This window comes from Bidens hawaiensis, unplaced genomic scaffold, assembly GCF_021521415.1.
Source record: "Bidens hawaiensis isolate Kalapana, Puna unplaced genomic scaffold, B.hawaiensis_p1.1 tig00029272_1, whole genome shotgun sequence".
Classification (NCBI taxonomy): Eukaryota; Viridiplantae; Streptophyta; class Magnoliopsida; order Asterales; family Asteraceae; genus Bidens; species Bidens hawaiensis.
The window spans coordinates 158,063-177,416 of record NW_027494820.1 but is presented as its reverse complement, the minus strand read 5'-3'; the positions used below and the strand labels follow the sequence as shown (position 1 = coordinate 177,416).

General features: G+C 35.7%; 2 protein-coding genes and 1 pseudogene across 2 annotated transcripts; 1 reads left to right on the top strand and 2 right to left on the bottom strand.

Moving 5' to 3' along the window:
• The first annotated feature begins 1,503 nt into the window (after window positions 1-1,503).
• Window positions 1,504-7,651, top strand: LOC143578427 (homeobox-leucine zipper protein HDG1-like). The gene is made up of 9 exons (XM_077062019.1): window positions 1,504-1,775; window positions 2,989-3,221; window positions 3,468-3,585; window positions 3,671-4,366; window positions 4,451-4,552; window positions 4,649-4,843; window positions 6,067-6,241; window positions 6,328-6,695; window positions 6,941-7,651. Exons 2-9 carry the CDS (start codon window positions 2,998-3,000, stop codon window positions 7,304-7,306), a joined length of 2,244 nt encoding a protein of 747 aa, XP_076918134.1. The 5' UTR covers window positions 1,504-1,775; window positions 2,989-2,997; the 3' UTR covers window positions 7,307-7,651.
• Window positions 7,652-8,304: 653 nt separating this feature from the next.
• On the bottom strand, window positions 8,305-16,175 carry LOC143578426 (DNA mismatch repair protein MSH3-like). The gene is made up of 12 exons (XM_077062018.1): window positions 15,159-16,175; window positions 14,309-14,494; window positions 14,055-14,219; window positions 13,872-13,970; window positions 13,174-13,377; window positions 12,846-13,100; window positions 12,639-12,770; window positions 11,692-11,952; window positions 10,719-10,790; window positions 10,495-10,644; window positions 9,886-10,341; window positions 8,305-8,992 (listed from the first exon to the last, which is right to left on the bottom strand). The coding sequence occupies exons 1-12, from the start codon at window positions 16,149-16,151 to the stop codon at window positions 8,762-8,764; spliced, it is 3,204 nt and encodes a 1,067-aa protein (XP_076918133.1). The 5' UTR covers window positions 16,152-16,175; the 3' UTR covers window positions 8,305-8,761.
• A 2,087-nt stretch (window positions 16,176-18,262) lies between these two features.
• LOC143578436 (actin-depolymerizing factor 7-like) lies at window positions 18,263-18,751 on the bottom strand (annotated as a pseudogene).
• Between the last annotated feature and the right edge of the window lie 603 nt (window positions 18,752-19,354).

Below are 19,354 nucleotides of genomic sequence, written 5' to 3'. Positions count from 1 at the left end.
GTTGGCTCGAACCGCCTACGGTCTCCAGGACGGGTGTGTGTCTCCGGCACGAACTCGACCTCGGGTTGGGTCTCCGGGGCGGGTTGGGAACCCGAACCGGCAAAAATGTTCGCCGGCGGATTTTGGAAACCGGGCACCGCGTTTGGCATAGAGTTTTGTAGATATTGAAAGTAGGCGGCCATTTGCGGGTCAAACATTTGCGGGACGGGTATGGTTGGTGTCGGGGCGGTAGATTGGTTCGGTTGTGGATTTTGGTTGCCTTGACGGGCATATTGGCCGAAACCGAGAATATTTTGGTTGTTGTTTGGAAACATGATGGTGAAATATTAGTGTAAAAGATATAAATTGGTATAGAAGTGGAAGGAGTGTGTTAAAAAAATGAGTTTGGTTTGTTTATATAGTATAAATATAATTAATATAATATAATTTTTTTTTAAATTCCCAACGACTTCAAACCCACCCACCCAACGGCTATTTTTTTTATTTATGTGCCAACCCCGCGTTTTGTATACAACGCAGCCAAAAACAAGCTTCACATAACGCAGGGGTGCGGTGTACCCCCCGCATTTTCGTCACATAACGCAGTGGCAACGTTGCCACTACGGGTGGACAAATCAAATTAAATGCGTTACTTTTATTACATAAATATTAAATTTATTTACATAAATGTTTAACTTGAGGCCAAGAGAGGATGAAAATTAATTAAGTTGCTAAGACAGCTAATTTCTTCGGTTCTTGATGATCTATATATGTGACCATTTGAAACTATATTAACTAAACACAAGTCTTGGATTATGTTATTTTTTCTATAAGTGAAACAATTTAAAGTTTGAAATTAATTAAATAAGTGAAATAAATACATCTCCTGAAATGTATTATAATGGTTACAACCCTATATTTTGTCAACTTTAATATATACATTAAATTCAAAGTATCATAAAAACAAAAAATTAATAATAATAGTAATAACAAGGTCATTAACATATTATATTTAATACTTCCTTTTCATATAAAATATTAATAACTCTCTTTTTGAAAATTATTTATTAACTTTCCATTCTAGTCATTACTACATATTATTTTAAAAAAGTTCATTAATGAAAATGATAAAACTGAATTAATTGCAACTTTATAAAACTATATATTTTTTTTGAACGGTCAACTACGTAACGCCGGGTACCACGTACGCGGCCCCCTATTGGCTAAAGGTAGCCCGAGCCGGCCATTAGTCCGGATGGACGGAGCCCCTAGCGGTCCACCTATTGAGGGATTCACCGGATAAAACCCGACCCCCACGCCCGCCAAACGGCACGACAGCGAGGAGCCGGTAAAACCGGGTGAGATCAGGACTCGAACCCTGGCAGGGTCATCCCTCATATCTCCCATATAAGTTGGTGGTAGTGAGGTTTGATCCCCTACATACATATATAATTTTTAATAGAATTAATACAAACTCCAGACCTGTATTTATGGTGTTGATTGGAATAATGATATTCATGATATATATGCAATGAAATACCCTAAATATTACACAGTAGTCTAAATAGAATCAAGCACGCGTCTGAAACCAATCGTTGGGCGGATATCTCGAACAAGTGTCGTCCTTGACTCCCAGCCCCTACCCTACCCTACACTATTTATAAACAAACCCACACACACTTTCAAGTCCATCAGCAGCCATTAGGGTTTTAATTAATCAACTTGTCACCATCCAAAATCAAGATTATTTCGGTCATCTTTTAGCCGGTTATCGTGCCATTGTTAAACTGTTGTTTGTAAGTCATCTCTCTAATTATGTGTTTCTATATCGTCATTGTGTACGTTACATGTCGTTTTAATACCGGTTGCTCCATCGGTTTCAGCCATAAATATTCGTCGTACTAGTTTTCTCATCAACATTAATTATATTAAGGCGTTTAAGTTTCTTTCGTATATTTGTGTGAAAAACGCGTAGTAATTATACTGTGACAAGTTGAAGGTGCTGACTGACTGAGTACACGTTTAGCAAGTATTTTAGTGTTATTAATGGGATATAAAATTATTAATCATATTATTAGTTGCATTTATTTGTTTATACGATCTCAAAGACAAATGAAGGGGGAGGTCCAAGAATTTGAAAATGTTAAATTAATTGTTTTATAACTTTTAGGGTTAGCTAAAGAAATGAAATTGTAAAACATTTTTTTGGTTGTTCAAGATTATATGAGAGAAAAAAGGGTTAACTGGTATTGTTTTTATTATTTTTGAATAGGATCCAAAAGTCAAATTCGATTCCTTGAATTTTTAACCTTTTTTTAGTCTTTTCATTCATGTGGGTGGTTTGAAAACTTGCAATCTTTTTCAGTTATTATTTTTGGGTACATTAAAATGGGGCCACCTTCACAGATGACAGCTAAACGGTCAACTTTTCTCTTACTTTCTGTGTCAGAAACTTAGGGTTTTGAGAGTGGGTATTAAGGCAAGGGAGTAAGGGTTTTGGTTGTCTTGTACCCACCTCTTTTGGTAGCCTTTAATTTTTGTAGCTTTTGGTTGTTGTATATGAATTTAAGAGGCTAGATTTACATAGACAATACACACAAAGTGACAAAACACACCCACAAACACACAAACAAATATCCTGGTATGTGGTGAGTGGATGATATATAGATTTGAGTTTAAAGATCAAACACATCTTGAAACAGTGATAAAGATTTGATCTTTGTGGGATTTTTGGTTTTCTTGATGAGTTTTGGGGGGTTATATAACTATGGTAGTGGTGAGGATTCAAGAATGGTGGTGGCTGATGGTTCTTATAACAATTTGTCATTGCATAGGTCTCCTTATTCTCAACCACAACTCTCACTTCAACTCTTTCTCAGCCTATTTATAACTCAAAATCACTCTCTCTTGCTTTAGCATGCATTCCTCTAGTTTTTACATTTCTGCTTCTAATAAATTTGTGATTTTTATGTTAAGATAGTATTTATGATTTTGTGATTATTTGAACAGAAACCTAAGATGGAAGGACATGGAGATCATGGTTTGATTGGTGAAAACTTTGAAGGAAATGTTGGAATGGTTCGAGCAATAGATGGATCTGAAATTAGTAGGTCTGGTGGAAGCGATAATGCAGATGGCGCGTCGGGAGATGAACAAGATATCCCAGCTGGATCGTCTTCTGGTTCTCGCCGTAGACTGAAATATCACCGACATACTCCCTACCAAATTCAAGAACTTGAAAAGTAATCTTTTTAATCATAAGTAGTTTTAGCTATTAATTTTATGATTTTATTGTGTTTTGAGACGGGAGCAGCCTCTTTATCCCCTGAGGAAAAGGCTTACTCCCACTCCGGTCTTTAACTTCTCCAGACTCTGTTAATAGCTTTCGTAAAAGTGGATAATTTATTTGATACATTTGTTTGTTAGTTTTTTCTTTTTGAATTTATTGTCTTTTGATGGAATGTTGTTTATTTTGTTTTTGGTGATAGTGCTTATAAAGAAAACCCTCACCCTGATGAGAAGGATAGATTAGCACTTGGAAAGAAGTTGAATTTGGAAAACAAGCAAGTCAAGTTCTGGTTTCAGAACAGAAGAACACAAACGAAGGTTAATAATAATTAGGTTAATTATAATCATTAACTTTAATCAGATATTTAACTATAACTGACATTGGTTAATCACATTGGTTCAGACTCAACTTGAGCGTGTTGAAAATTCATTTTTGAAGAAAGCAAACGACGACTTACTATACCGTAACATAGCGATGAAAGAAGCACTTCGGTCCCCAATTTGCAACAATTGTGGTGGGCAGGCAATGGTTGGAGATATGCTAGCAGAAGACCACCATCTTAGAATCGAAAACGCCCGATTAAAAGATGAACTTGGCCGCATATCCCTCCTTGCTAATAAGTTTTTGGGCAGGCCTTTATCATCCTATGGTGGTTCATTATCTCAGGGAATGGGGAGTTCTAACTTGGAACTTGGTGTTGGGAGAACCGGATATGGTTTAAACCCGATGGATGTAGGATTACCGATGGGGCTCAATTATAGCAACGGGTTGAGAAATGGTTTACCTTTAATGTCACCTTCAAGAGCGGGGTTGATGGCGGCTAGTGGTGGTGGTGCGATGGATTTTCAGTATGATAAGAACTTGCTTTTGGATCTTGCAATGAGTGCTATGGGTGAATTTATGAAACTTTGGCAGAATAATAGCCCACTTTGGATTGGAGACATAGAATACGGTGAAGTGCTCAATTTCGACGAGTATTTGAGGAATTTTCCGCTTATACTTGGTATGAAACCGCAAGGTTATGTATCCGAGGCTTCGAGAGCCAGCAGGGTGGTTATGATCAATAGCTTGGTGCTTATAGATGCATTACTTGATGCTGTATGTTAATCTTTATTCACTTTTATGATATTGTTTATATAATACTCTATAGCTAGCATTATATGTCATTTTATGTTCGTGTAGCAACGGTGGAAAGATATGTTTCTTGGTATGATCGGGAGCAGTAGCACGATTGATGTGATCACTTGTGGCACGGGCGATGCAAGAAATGGTGTTGTTCAACTTGTAAGCGCCTTTCGAGTTATTATACATATTCTAAATTAAGTTAAGTTTATAAAAATTGAAAAGTACCCTTAAACGAGTTAAACTTTGATGTTATAGATGCAAGGTGAGATTCAGTTGGTATCGCCATTAGTACCGCCTCGTCAAGTGAGGTTTCTCCGGTTCTGCAGGCAACACGCTGAAGGTATTTGGGCCGTTGTTGACGTGTCAATCGATGCTGGAAGAGAAGGTTTAATGTGTAGGAGACTTCCTTCTGGCTGTATTGTGCAAGATATGCCTAATGGGTGCTCAAAGGTACTATAACTACATCTTTATTAATCCGTACACACTTTTTTTCTAAGGTGTAAATGACTATTTATAAACGTTGCTTACATTACTAAACATAGTTAATAAATACAAAAAGTCATAAGGTACTTAATGTTTGATATTTATAACCAAGCAAAATCATAAATATGTTAAATCAGTATGTTACACATGTTAGAAATTGACTTATATACTTTTGTATTTTTACATAAAAGAAAAAAAGAAATTTATTATCTTTATAACTATTTTATTAAAATTTGCACCTTTTTCGAAACTAGATAAATTATTATTATAAGAATTACATCAGTTTTCTTTATTTTTATTGATTGTTTTCCTGATGTTATATGACTTGTATGCTACACATTTTTCAAAATGGAAGCTGGGTTGGCACATGTCTGATTTATATAAATTACTCATTAAATTTATATGTATAGATAGAGTTAACATGAGTTATATAATATATTAAACCTGCGACACCTTCGAACCTCACACTCCGTCTCATGTTGTTTATGAATCACGAGGCCATGTACATATATGACCTGCCTGGATGTGGTCTGTACTCTAATCTGTTTTTTTTTACAAAAATTACCAACTTTATAAATATCTGATCTATTTATTATTTATATTTGTGCTATTAAAAGTTATTTCTTAAACAAGTCCAGCTGAGTTTGATTCATTTTATGTTTAAAACTTAAGTTTAGCAATACATTGTTAAACTATGCATTAATTTATGATTTAACTTTCCTATATATATATTATTTTTATAGTTTTATTATATATTGATATATTATTGTTTTTATTATTTTTATAGTTTTATTATATATTAAATACATATAATTTATTTTTTTATTGCCATGAATTGTATATTAATATATATTTTATGATGACATATTTTGTTATACCATATACATATTCTGGTATTTATAATGAAGCTCCATTATGTTCTTGTTTTATAATGTGTTTTGGTTTAGGCCTTAACTAGCTCGGCTTAAGCTTATTTAACTTTAACTTGATTCAATTCTCGCAGGCCGACATTAACTCATTTAACGTTTTTGATTCATTTAAACAGTGATATAACATTTATACAACTAGTTATCAAACTATATGTAGATGGTTCCATCCTTTTGTAACACATTCCAATGTTGTATAATGAAAATGGTCACATATATGTGCATTAGAGGTCATAAATCATGTAATGGGTCAACTGTTTGCAGGTAATATGGATCGAGCATAACGAGTATGATGAAAATGCTGTTCACCAATATTTTCGCCCACTACTTCGATCTGGATTGGGTTTCGGCGCTCAAAAATGGATTTCGACCCTACAAAGGCATTCCGAGTGCATCACATTCATCATGTTACCGGATACAGTCACCGAAGATGGTCGAGGTAGTTTCATATCACTTTGTTCATACATTAATTTAATATTTTCTTTGTATATATATTTTTTTTAACATAACAAAAAATTGTAACAGTTTTGGCTCCGGGTGCTAGAAGGAGTTTAACTAGTCTTGCGCAACGCATGACGGCTAGTTTTTGTGTGGGGGTTTGTGGGACGGGCGGTCACAACTGGGAGATGATTAGTAATGCAGCCGAAGGTCCTAGGCTTTTGATCCGTAAGACTTTGAATAATCGCGGGGACCCATCAGGGGCGGTTTTGAGTGCTGGCATGTCTGTTTGGATGCCCATGTCACATCAGAGGCTGCTTGCTTTGTTGCTAAATGAAGAATTGAGGAGCCAGTGGGACTTTTTGTACTCTTGTAACGCAACGCAAAACGTGATCCGTCTCCCCAAATGTCAAGAGCCTGGTAGCCTCAACGCGATTTCTGTTCTACGTCCCAGTGTAAGTATATATTACTTGTTTTCGTTAATTTAGAGATGGAAGAATAAGCGGTCTGTTAAAATGTTAAAAGGTCAGAACAAGTAACCAAAGTAGATACGGTTATATAAAAAGGGTTAATACCATAAAAAACTAGCATACTTTAATTATTTTTATTTTTTTTATTTTAGAGTCACTTAAAATATAAGTCTTTAGAAGTAATATTTTGACTTCATGTACTAACCATGGATGCTAATTTAAATGATCAGAACACAGGGATAATACTTCAAGATAGCGCAACAGACGTGACGGGATCGCTCATGGTACATACCTCAGTGGATATGCAAGCAATGAATGTTGTGATGAACGGTGGAGACTCGTCTAGTGTCGGGCTGGTGCCATCAGGGTTTGCCATAGTGCCAGACTGCATGACTGAATCAGGTGTTCAACCGGGCGGTGAAGGTGGATCTCTGCTGACAGTTGGGTTCCAGATGCCGGTTAACGATCTCTTGTCATCAAGCCTCACCATGGAGTCAATCAACTCAGTTGTTAATCTGATTACTCGCACCGTTAAAGGGATCAAAGATGTGGTTCAGTCTGATCAACAAGCTAAGGCAGAGCAGTACCTAGATTAAATCTTACTTTATATTTGTTTTGTTTTTTCGTTTTTATTAGACAAAATGGTGTGCGTTTAATTTGCATGGGAGATTGAGGAGAGTACTAAGGGTGGGTTCGGTCTCATGAACTAGGGATTGAGTCAAGAACGAACCGCGATGAACACTTGTGGTTTGGGTATTGACTCAGTGGCCTGTGAATGAACTCACCTTTGTTAGCTTCTCTTGTTTCTTGGTTTTCTTGTGTGTTTGTATGCATGGAATTGGAAACTATTAATCTTAAATTTGCTTTTATATCTTAATCTCTTGTTTTAATGAAAGTCTTGTTCGCAAGTACGTTTACTTGCGTGTGCGATACAAAATAAATAGTTAAGGTTTGTGTAGCCAGTTCCTTATTCTGACGGTAATATCGTTTAATGAATTGTTGATAAAATATGACGACTTTGTTAGCATATCTGTCGAGTTTGCCATATGAGATGTAGCTCCCGTGTCCATATACCAGTTATTATTCGGAGGGTTCAACGACATGGTACACATGGCCTGGCCAATATCGATGGGGGATAGTTGAGTTCAGAACCAGCATATGATGGTGAATGGTGATGGCATAGATTCTAGTATCCCTACATAAGCTTGATTGGATGTGGGCTTGGCATTGGGGCTGTTGGAAACTGACAGTGGAAAGTGACCCACGGCCCAATGGCACATTGATCATACTGAGTTCCATTGCCTAGACTCTAGAGGTGGCATAAATTGGGTTTTACTAACATCCGGTTCTGGGTATGGAACTGGATTCAGGTATGCTCCTGTATTGAAAAATCGGGTGTTAATTTTACCAACAAGTTAAACTAGAGATTGTCAAAAAATTATTTCTCAAATTTTGATGTCTTTAATCGTCAAATCTCTACCATCAAGAACATGCGATAATTTATTACCCCGCAAGTTGTGAATACTTTGATTTAACATTTACATATTCTTCACTACTGCTAGTTCCAACGTACAATTTTGGCTGTACTCCAAGTTACATAAGTGTTCTCTAAGAAGAGACGCACAATCTTACGTGCTAGAAAACGAATCCTCAAACTTCATCCTAGTTTTTGACTTTTTTAATGCCTAAACCAATCTTTATAGATGCATTTTTTTTTTTCTGATAATGTAAACGGCTTCTTACGTGTTTATGAAGCCACTAAACAATCTAGAATCTTAATGCTACAGCTCCTTTTAATGTGTATTCTTTGTGCACACCATCATTATTTTCTAGTGTGTAACGTATTGTGTGTTTTCTTTATCTTACAAACAAGCAAACAAACGCAAACAGTAAGATCCCATTCATAGCAAGGTTAGGGGAGGGTAAGATGAGGCAAATCATTCCCCTATCTCAGACTCCCAAGAGATAAAGAGGCTGCACGCACTAAGACAACCGGTTCAAAAAAACCCTTTTCTTTTACATATATAGTATAAAAATACAAAAACATAATGTTACCTATTTCTCAACTCAAGTGCAAGGTTTCTAGCATGCTCTAGGCACAACCACCTTTTTGCAGGATCAACATTTTCTGATAATGCCAAATTTATATTTAAAAACATTTCTTTCAACCATCCATTTTCATATGCTTCTTGTAAATTCTTCTGCTCCAACCGTCGGTTGCTCACTGCTTCTTCCAATTTCATGGCCATCGTGCTTGCTCGGTTTATACATGACAACGGTAACTGTAACATAACATGCTCTCAAATTTCACCCACCAAACGTAATTCAAGCTTCTAAATAGTAGTACTAAAAATGTCAAACTTTGACTTTCTAGGTCAACCCTCTTTCATTTAATTTAGTGCTGAGGCATATTTCAGTTACATAAATGGGACATTAACTGAAAGTGGAGCGGGTAGGGGTGCCAATTTCTAACACGACATTAAAATGATCAGGTTTGGGGTTTGCATATCTAACCCGTGTAGCAGGCCATGTTTGGGTTGAGCTATTTAATTAAATGGACCGTGTTCGGGTTGACGTTGACCTGATTAATATTCTTAGTCAGGTCCAGTGGCGTACCCAAATGGACGGTATTGGGAGGGGCAGCCACCTCCTTGTAAAATATATTTTAATGTTATTTATACCCAAAAATCCTGATCGCCTCCCTTAAATTTTTGGTTAAGCCCCCCCGAATGGCCCCGATCGTCACCCATGAAACAATCTTGGATCCGCCACTCTGCCAACCCGTTTAGTTAAACATGTTGACGCACTAACCCGTTTAACCCATATTTTGACAACCCAACCCGATTAACACATTTACAACTCGGTTATCACACGCAAGCCCGTCTAACGAACTTAGATAAATGGATTAAATGGCTCATGCTAGGGATACACAATTTTAAGAGGGTGCGTGTTAGGGTTGATGATTTTGACAAATAAATTACGGATCGTTTTCAGGTTTTAACAATTCAGCCCGCAACTCGTCAACCCAACACAACTGACACCATGCCATACGGGTTAAAAGTTGCTCAAAATTCATTTTTTATGCATACGTCCACTAAACCGCTTAATTCAAACATTTAGATAGGAAATATAATTAAAACAATATTTATAAAAAAAGTCAAAAGAGTCAATTGACCTGTGCCAGCTGTGCGACTTTAAACCCAAAGCTCCGTTCACAAACACCAGGTACAAGCTTATAAAGGTACACAATATCTTCAAACTCGCAATTTTCACCTTTTGATGTCAGATATGAAACATGATACGACCCCACACGATCAGTCAACCTTTTGGTCAACCCAACTATTTCTGGATAATGTGTGACAAACAGCACCATACATTTTCTTTGCTCTAATAAATACTGTAATGTTGCATAAGCAATTGCAACCCCATCGTGTGTGCTTGTGCCTCTACCGAGCTCATCAAGAATCACTAAAGATTGGCCCGTGCAAGAATTAAGAATACTAGAAGCCTCACCCAATTCTTCTAGAAATGTGCTTCTTCCATGTTGAATGTTATCAGAAGCTCCCATTCGTGTGTAGATTCCATCCAGTACATGCAGTTTTGTTGATGATGCTGGTACAAACGAACCGATCTATATGCAAAACAGAATGATAATTTATTTTTTTGGATAAGCTTCAACCACACAGTTGGGTATTTATATGTTTAAAGCTTGAAGGATCGACGAACAGACGGGGGTAAAAAAATGAACGCATCTTTTGTATATTTTTATATATTGGTAACATACCTGTGCCATGATAGCAATGAGAGCCACTTGTCGTTTATAACAACTCTTTCCGCCCATATTTGGTCCTGTAACAATCTGACAATACTCACCATCTGCATGTAAACTTGTATCATTCGGTACAAAACTATCTTCTAACATATTCTCTAAAACCTGCACACGGTCGACCATGTGAGCATTATGCAGAAAACAACCATTAGCAGCACACTAAAAAAATACTTATATACCGGATGGCGTCCTGTGGATATACATATCTGAACCGGTTCACTGTCCTCAACAAAAACCGGGCGAACATAATCCTGAACAAGTATGAAAATACACAAGTTGAAACATCAAATATTTAGAGATGGAAATTTTGAATTGTTTATGAGCACACGGGGGCATGCTTATGTCTGTCCGTTTTACTTTAACTGAACAAACGATTGAACACAAACAATCACAAATGGGCCTTCTTGTTCTTGTTCGCTCGTTAAGATAATTAACTTGTTCATGTTTGTTTATGTTCGTTCATTAAGAGTATAACCAAACGGTTCACGAACGTAAACAAATGAATATAAACAAACGAACACAACTGAGCAAAAACCAATTAAAAGTAGATGTGAGCATCGATCCGCTGGGCTTGAAATTAATTAAAAGGAGACTTAATTGTAATGTGATATTTTAATTTCATAAAACAAGACTAAAGTGCAATGGTCCTAAAATATGTTAAAATATATATAAACGAACAAACTTAAACAAACATAAACTAACTAATAGCCTAAATATACGATAAGCATATATTTATGATAAATAGCAGATTTGTAATTTGAATGTATGATAATGTCATCCTAAAATAGTTTATGTCAAGCTCTTGTATTTATATACAGTACAAGAATGAGAAGATTGATAAATTGGAATACCAATAACACTAGCGTAATATACGAATGTAAATAAACATATATAAACGAATTTAATGAATAAACGTTCACAAACCCACATGAACGAACAAGACTTGTGTTCATGTTCATTCGTTTAAATAATTGAACAAAAAGTTTTGTTCATGATCGCTCTTTTATTAAATAAACGAACTTCCCACTGAATGTTCGGCTCGTTTACATGCCTAATCCAAAACAGACCCAACCCATTCGGCACGTGGTAAAAAAAATGTCTGTTTTGACATGAACACGTTTTGACCTGATTAAATTAAAGAAATCGCTAAACCTTTTTTCTTGCAAGAAGAGCAAGAGAATGTATGCAATCCAAGGCTGCTAGTGCTTGAACCGTACTTTGAAACTCAGAATAATATTTACTGAACTCATTTAAAAAGTCATGCCACGCGGACCGACACACAACGAGAAGCTCCTTATTAGCCAATGACAGGTGGTCTAAAGCTACCAATACTTCCGGTGCATGATAGCGTATTGCCTTCTTAGTACTGTTAACTTTCACCCAATTTGAAGGAGCCTTTACCTCTAGTGGCAACTGCATTTAATACTATAACTCATGAGAAAGAGAAACACATATTATACACACACACACAATTAACAATGGTGTTATGAATAGTGATTTACAAGCTCTCCAAGATCAAGGTACAACTCCTCAAAGTTACCATTCTTATAATACTATAGTTACTTTTTAATGTCATAACATTATATAACTTTTAAAACATAATGTTTTACAAAATTCCAAATACACATAATGGTATGCTTAATTTATCTATGTATTGATGCAAATCTTTTTCAAAACAGGTACATGCTCTCCAAGCACAAAGGTACAACTCCTCAAAGCTACTATTATTTTAATTACTTTTGAACATATTTTGTTTTTAATTACTTTTGAACACATTTTGTTTTTCTCTTATAACTTTTATAATATAATGTTTTATAACATTCCAAGTACACCGTATGACATAACTATTTTATATACATTTCGGTACAAACTTTATCCAAAACCGACCCAGGTCAAATATATAATATATTTTTAGTTTTTCCCACGACGTAATGTTTTTTAACACAAAAATACCATTGCAACGGTTACTTAGACCTGTGTTTAAGTATCCACTGTAACGCGCAGGAAGTGAATACTAGTTATAAAGCATTAACCACAAATTAGTGGATAATCCAAATACTGAAAACTATTATAGGCAAATCTAAGCACCCGTTAATTACCTCTATCAAGTGGGTCGTTCCCGACACGCTCATAAACTCCAGCTTCGGCTTTTTCAATTGTTTACGATATAAATCGATTAATAAATCTAGATTTTCCTTTGCTTGCTTCACTTTCGTCCTTTGTGTACCAATCTGCTCATTATTAATTAAAATTAAAATTAAGAATAATTATGTATGTAACATTTTAAATAATTAAAATTAAGAAACCTCTTCAAATCGTCCATCTGAAACAACAAACAGATTGGAAAGATCACGTTGTTCAGCAGCTTCCTTATTTAAAGCAGACAGCAGCCTTGCTGCAATTGAGATTATGCTGGATGATGATGCTGTCAAAATCAACCATTTCAGCAATGAAGAATGAGTTGACTTTTCTTGTATGTTGTCAATGTTATCCTCCTTATCAACTTGAAGCTGCTGAAGTTGTTTTCCAGACACTAATATAGCTTGTATGACCGCTATGAACTGTCACCAAACACTAAATTAGATAATATTTCAGGTCAATTTTGACTTTTAACGTGTGTGATAGATTCAGTACCTCGGATGCTGTGGCTGTTCGATGGAATATTCTAGTGATTCCACGTTGGATATCCGGCAACTTTCCTAAATTAGTGAGAACTGAAGTAAGCAATTGATGGAGTTTGGGCATAGAAATGTTGGGAGAAGTCATTGATTCGAGAATCTCAGAAATGGCATCAAGACGGGCATTAATCATGTTTCTGTCACGTAAAGGATGACTCACCTGGATCATTAGGTAATTCTCAATTCCCAAACAATGGATTGCATAAAAAGTAGCCACAGAAAAGTAACAAAATGGTAGAAATGTGTTATTTATTCATCTATCTTGAATTTAAAATTAAAATATGAACATATGAACAAATTAGTTAGATACTTCTTTTATGTGCATAGCATACACATTTGTATTTGAACAGTACAAGATTTAAAAAATATGAACTATTAATTAAAAAATTACACGATTTTGGTTTGTTCTTTAAGTTCTTACAATAACTTAGTGTTCTGTAATGAAAAATATTAGCTAAAGACGGAAAGAGTCAAATGGGTCAAAAAAATGCCTCTAGTATTTTTACTTCATATGTTCAAATAATTTAATTTAATAAACTAACTTATTCTTCAAAGTTAACAGTTTTTTGTAATCATATTTGACACAAACTATAACTAAAAGTTCTCAAACACGTTTTCGCCTCTAAAAATTTAGGAAGAGAGATTGAAGCATACCCAGTGCATGAGAAGCCTTGAACCACATGTGGTAAGCGTGTGATTCATACACTCAAACAAGGAACCAGACTCAGAACCATTCGTGTTGTTCTTCAGAACCTAAATGTGGTTAACCCGTTAAGCAAATTTTTAACACGAGATTTTATTTAGTTATACCATTGTGAATATGAAATTATGGCAAACCTCTAATTGTTGCATAGCATTGGCCGAAAGAATCATCTCCACATTATTAGAAAACGGCCTATATGAATCACCCAACCACAAAATCCTTTCCAAACCAAATTGTTTCAAATGGTTGATGGTCAAGGCCAATGCCTGAACAACCAAATCAGGCATGCCCATAACCGCCTATAATAAAAAAAAATAGCGATGATAATAACTAAATGATTATTACTTTATATCTTTAATATAGTTTAAATGAAAATATATATATTTACCAATTGATTTTTGCTTTTTCCATTTAACTCCACAGATTCTCCTTGAGAAGTATCGTTTGAAAGGTCGTCGCGTATTTTATCATAAGCCGACAATACTTCAGCCAGTGCACCACCGTCTTTATAGCGATCCCGAGAAGCACGCTCCACCCGTACATTTGAAGCGGGTCCAGCATATGCCACTAAAAACTACAAATGAAACAGAGTCCCTTATGTTGTTAAAAGTAAGAATCAATTACACGCATAGTCCTTGCGGTATGCAATGATTTTTGTTTTGGCCCACAAGTTTTAAACTTACACCTCTAGACCCATAGTTTGCTTACTTGCTCAAATGTAACACGTTTGGTCCCTAATAAGATGAAGATTAACTTTTCTGATAATTTGAAAAAAAAAACTTTTTTAAAGAATTAAATAAAATTCTAGTGGAGCGGTGGGGTCACTGGAGTTAGGTCACCGAGAATCCAATCGGCCTGAAGGGTATTCTGGTCATTTTTTAAATTTAACAGAAAAGTTAACTTCCATCCATTTTAGGGACCAAACGAGCTATTTTTGAACTAATTATTGGTCTAAAGGTGTAATTTTCAAACTTGGGACCAAAACTAAAATCAGCCCTTACCACAGAGACTATCTGTGTAGTAAACAAAAAATATAATACAAAAGGCCAAGATTTTTAATATATAGAAAGAAATGATTTAATCGATGAATTGTGCATACAAGCAAAGATCAAGTGATGTAACCCTTGAAAAAAGATCCAACTATGTGATTCTGTGGTAATTAAACAATGATAATAATATAACAACAAGAGAATCATATGTTTTGTTATCCATACAAAGATTTATGACTGCAAAACTACCTTCTCAGTTAGCTTAGATAACGGATCACCTATCAGCAACTCAGCAGGAGACAAACTCAGCATCTTAGCTTCAAGCCCGGATCTCAAAACATTATCATCAAACTCCCCATAAACAACATCTCCGGTCGAAATCTCAACCGCCACAATCCCAATTCTCACATCAATCCCGCTTTCACCAACACTCTCATCATCAACAACACAAACCAAATAATTATTACAACTCCCACACCCTTCTTCACCCCCACCCAAATCCTCACCAGCTTCAATCGTAGCCTTCGTGTACAAAGCCGACAACCCCCGACAAAAAGGGCCGAGTTTGTTAGCACCGTGCGCCTTAATCGTTGCGGTCTCGGTTTGCTTCACAACACCCACTTTATACCCCGCATTCACCAGCCGCCTCACGTGGACATTTAATCGAACAGTTGGTATGCTAGCTGTTAAAAAATTATGATCCATGTGTGCGTAAATTCCTAAAACTGTAGCGGCGTTTTCGGCGTCTTGACCGAAGAAACGGAACTTGTAACCGACTTCGATCATTAAAAGAATGTCTTTGTATTTGGATTTAAGCTCCACTACCTGCAGCTCTAATGGGGTGTATTTAGAGTTTAATGAAATGTTATTATTTGAAGTGGAATTGGAATTGATTATCTCTGTGTCGTGATTACAAGGTTCTAGAAGCTTGTTTAAAAACTTTTGGTGAAGAGTGGGATTAGGGTTTTGAGATGATTCTGGAAGATTAGAATTGGAGGGTAATTTGGGGATTTTTGGGGGTTTTTTGATTGAGGAAATGAGCTCGGAAGTACGGCGGCGTTTGGTAGGGGAGAAGGTGACGGTGGCGGAGATTTCAGGAGATTTTGACGGCGGTGACGGCGGTGGCGGTGGCGGTGGTGGTGGTGGTGGTGATGATGGAGGTGAAGTTGACGGTGTGGAGGATGAGGGTTTGGGCTTTGGAGCGAAGAAACGGGAAATGACTTGTTGCTTTTGTTTTCCCATTGCGGTGGTGGTGCGACGGCGGCGGTGGTGGTTTAGTGGGATATTGAGTGATGGTGGTTAAACTTGAGTATACGTATTGGCGCGCTTTTTTGTGGAGCTGAGGTTTATTTCGGGTACAAAGGAGAACTATTGGCCCGTCTAGCGCGGTTCGGTATGGTTTTAGCCTAAAATCAAATTAAAACCGAAAACTTTGGTTTTTAGATTTTTAAAACTATTTGGTTTTGGTTTTTACGGTTTTGGTTTTTCGATTTTCATTATAGTTTCGGTATTACCATTTGAGCTTGAAAATGCTAGGTCGAAAAAATTTTAGACAGAAAATAATGAATTTAGCTATAAATAATATTTTTGATTATTAACAAAGTGAATATATAGTCAAAAATATTTGTGTTACATATTTATTATATTCTTGTAAATTACTTAAAATAAAAAATTAAAAAAACAAAAATCTAGAAATTCGGTTCGGTTTTTCTGTCTTTATATATGCAAAACAAAAACCGAACCATAAGTCGGTTTTACAAAAACATAAAACCAAACCGTCGGTTTTTGTTTCGGTTCGGTTTTTTCAGTTCCGGATCGGTTTTTTCGGTTTCTTGCATACCCCTAAAAGAACCTGTCTAGCCAAACTTGATTCAAGAACCCTTCGACCTTTAGTTTAGTTGGATCAATATTTGGTTCTTACCGATATCATGATACGTTAACGATAGGTACACTTGTCTATCGTACAGTAAGGTCAAGTATATTTAAAACGGGAAGCGTGTCAAGTATATCTCAAAAATATATGGTAATCTAGAAATTAGTATCATTCGTGTAGTCTAATCATTAAGGTAGCATGTAACACATAAATAAGGTTGTATAGACAGATTGTTCAACTTGGTTTTGGGTTTCATTGTAATCTATTAAGAATAACCCTAAAGGAAATCCTTAGATCATGGGCATGGGTTTAAAGTCGACTATTAATCAAAAACTTTAAAGAACATGAACATGGTATCGGGTTCGGCAATGAACTTGGATTGTGTTACCATAGAATACTTAAAACTGATCCTAGGTGGGTACCGTTTGATGATGAAGCTCAAAGGCCCTTTCTTGTGAGACTTAATTATTAACCAGGTTCCTTATTGTCCTTGACCTAAAACCGAGAAAGTGATGAAAGAGGAGTACTTGGAGAGTGTTTGAGTCAGCCCAAAAAATGGTAAGTGGTGAGGAAGCTAATGAGTTTATGCGTTCAATGTTCATGCTATTTTAATATGGTTGGTTTGGTACCAAAAATCATTTTTAAACACACTAGCACATGACGATTTATGTTTGTTGTCTATATACAAATTCACAACAAGAGTTAGAAAGAATGTGATAATATTCGAGGCATGAGATGAATGAGTCATGTCATGTTAGACAACGCACATGTAACTTGCCAGTGCAAGCTTTTAGATTTTTTTTATTTTTTGCATTATTTTTATGTAACTTTTTGTATAAACATTATTTTCTTTCTTTTCATTACTTTCGATTTGTAAAACCACCTACAAAATAATGTTACATATTTAGTTACTTGAACAAATCGATTTAACAAGTTTGCCTATTATTAATTAATTCTATAACTGATTACACGTTTAGATCAAACCTGTTTGCCATAAAATTCAACCATGTGATATCATCAAGGCTGGTTGTTATGAAGGGACTTTAAAGCTTAAGTTTCAGTGTTACGTCACGTTAACGCTTCACCCCTTTAACGTTGTGTCGTGGTTTAAAGCGGCACACATGTAGCATTTGGGCTCCACCATGTGTTGAAGCTTTCCTTTGCCACCCGGTAATGCCTTGAAGCCCCTCCCTTTCCGCCCAGACGTGGTGAGTCGGGCTCTAAAGCCACGTCACATCAGTTTTTGAAGCTCCTTTTTCACGGCCACAACAACCGATCTAAAGAAAGAACCCTTCGCTTAAACAAAATCAAATTTCTTCAATATTACAATATAGATGTACAATAATATTATATTACACTACAATTTACGATAAATGTATAAAGAGCAAAGGTAAAAACAAACATAAATGAAACATTATAACAATGTATGCATTGGACAAACGTTGGGAAGTTCATCTTTCTTGTAGACGAGTTAAAACGATCAGATTGCTCGTGCTTTTACGATGTCGAAACTCATTTCACTTGGGTCTGTGGCTTGCAACTCGAGTTGGATTCCATCCAGCTCTCTTTTGAACCTATCCTTAGAGCTTGCATACACCATCTTTGCTCTCACCTTGGATGTATCAGGTGCCCTGCTTAACTTTTGATCATTACTATGTATTTGAATACGATATAATTTACATAAAAGTGAAGTTGATTACTCATTTTCGATTATTTGTATAAATTATCAAGCAATGAAGAAGATCTTGCTTTTTTGGCAGTTTTCATCGGTTGTAAAATCAAAATCAAAGACAGCATAACGACATTCATTGCTAGGAAGAGAGCTTGTGAAGTCCTCATAACTCGCATTAGGACTTCCGAGCTTCTCAACGATTACTTGTTGCTCTTCGATCTTGAAAATGATGAATCAGTAGTTCCTCTTTGATTTTAGCTCCAAGAACTTCAACTTACACTCGTCATCCACAACCATTCCAGATGCGGCATTCGCCTAACAAACATATCATCACAACAAAACCATAAAACAAGATTGTTCATAACAATAACAAAATAAGAACTTATTTTATTTTACATTTCACATTCATATATCAATAGTCTCTTGATACAACAAAATCAAAAAACATTGCATGTGTGAAAGGATCATGTGAAAATAAACATAAAACATGCATGATTAACGTAAAAGAATGAATGTTTTTTTTATGGGAAAGAGATGAATTATACCATGGTTGGAGGTATGATGGAGAAATAGATTGATAAGAAAATTGCAAAAAAATAAAATAAAGAGAAAGTATGGGGAAGAGATGCTTGGAAATTGAAGTTGTGAACAAAGAGGAAATAAATTTACGGTGAAAATTAAGGTTTTCAGCTTCTTTTGCCTTACCACCAATCCACTCCTATTCCCAAGGACAATAATATTTCGCTCTTTTCCAAAGTTTACAATATAAACTTACATACAGTTTACATAACAAGCATCAAAATATTTAGAAACTAATGTCAAATAAGTTTAATCAAGATTTATTTATTTATATGGTGAATACAATTAAACACCCATATTTACATGTATTATCCTGAGAAT

Excerpts from the sequence above, each read along its gene's own strand:
- LOC143578427 (XM_077062019.1), top strand. The coding sequence starts at position 2,998 with ATGGAAGGACATGGAGATCATGGTTTGATTGGTGAAAACTTTGAAGGA. Across the intron at positions 3,586-3,670 it reads ACAGAAGAACACAAACGAAG|ACTCAACTTGAGCGTGTTGA; the intron begins GTTAATAATAAT and ends ACATTGGTTCAG. Across the intron at positions 4,844-6,066 it reads TGCCTAATGGGTGCTCAAAG|GTAATATGGATCGAGCATAA; the intron begins GTACTATAACTA and ends AACTGTTTGCAG.
- LOC143578426 (XM_077062018.1), bottom strand. The coding sequence starts at position 16,151 with ATGGGAAAACAAAAGCAACAAGTCATTTCCCGTTTCTTCGCTCCAAAG. Across the intron at positions 10,791-11,691 it reads CTCTTCTTGCAAGAAAAAAG|GATTATGTTCGCCCGGTTTT; the intron begins GTTTAGCGATTT and ends ATACTTGTTCAG. Across the intron at positions 8,993-9,885 it reads AAGTCGCACAGCTGGCACAG|TTACCGTTGTCATGTATAAA; the intron begins GTCAATTGACTC and ends GTTATGTTACAG.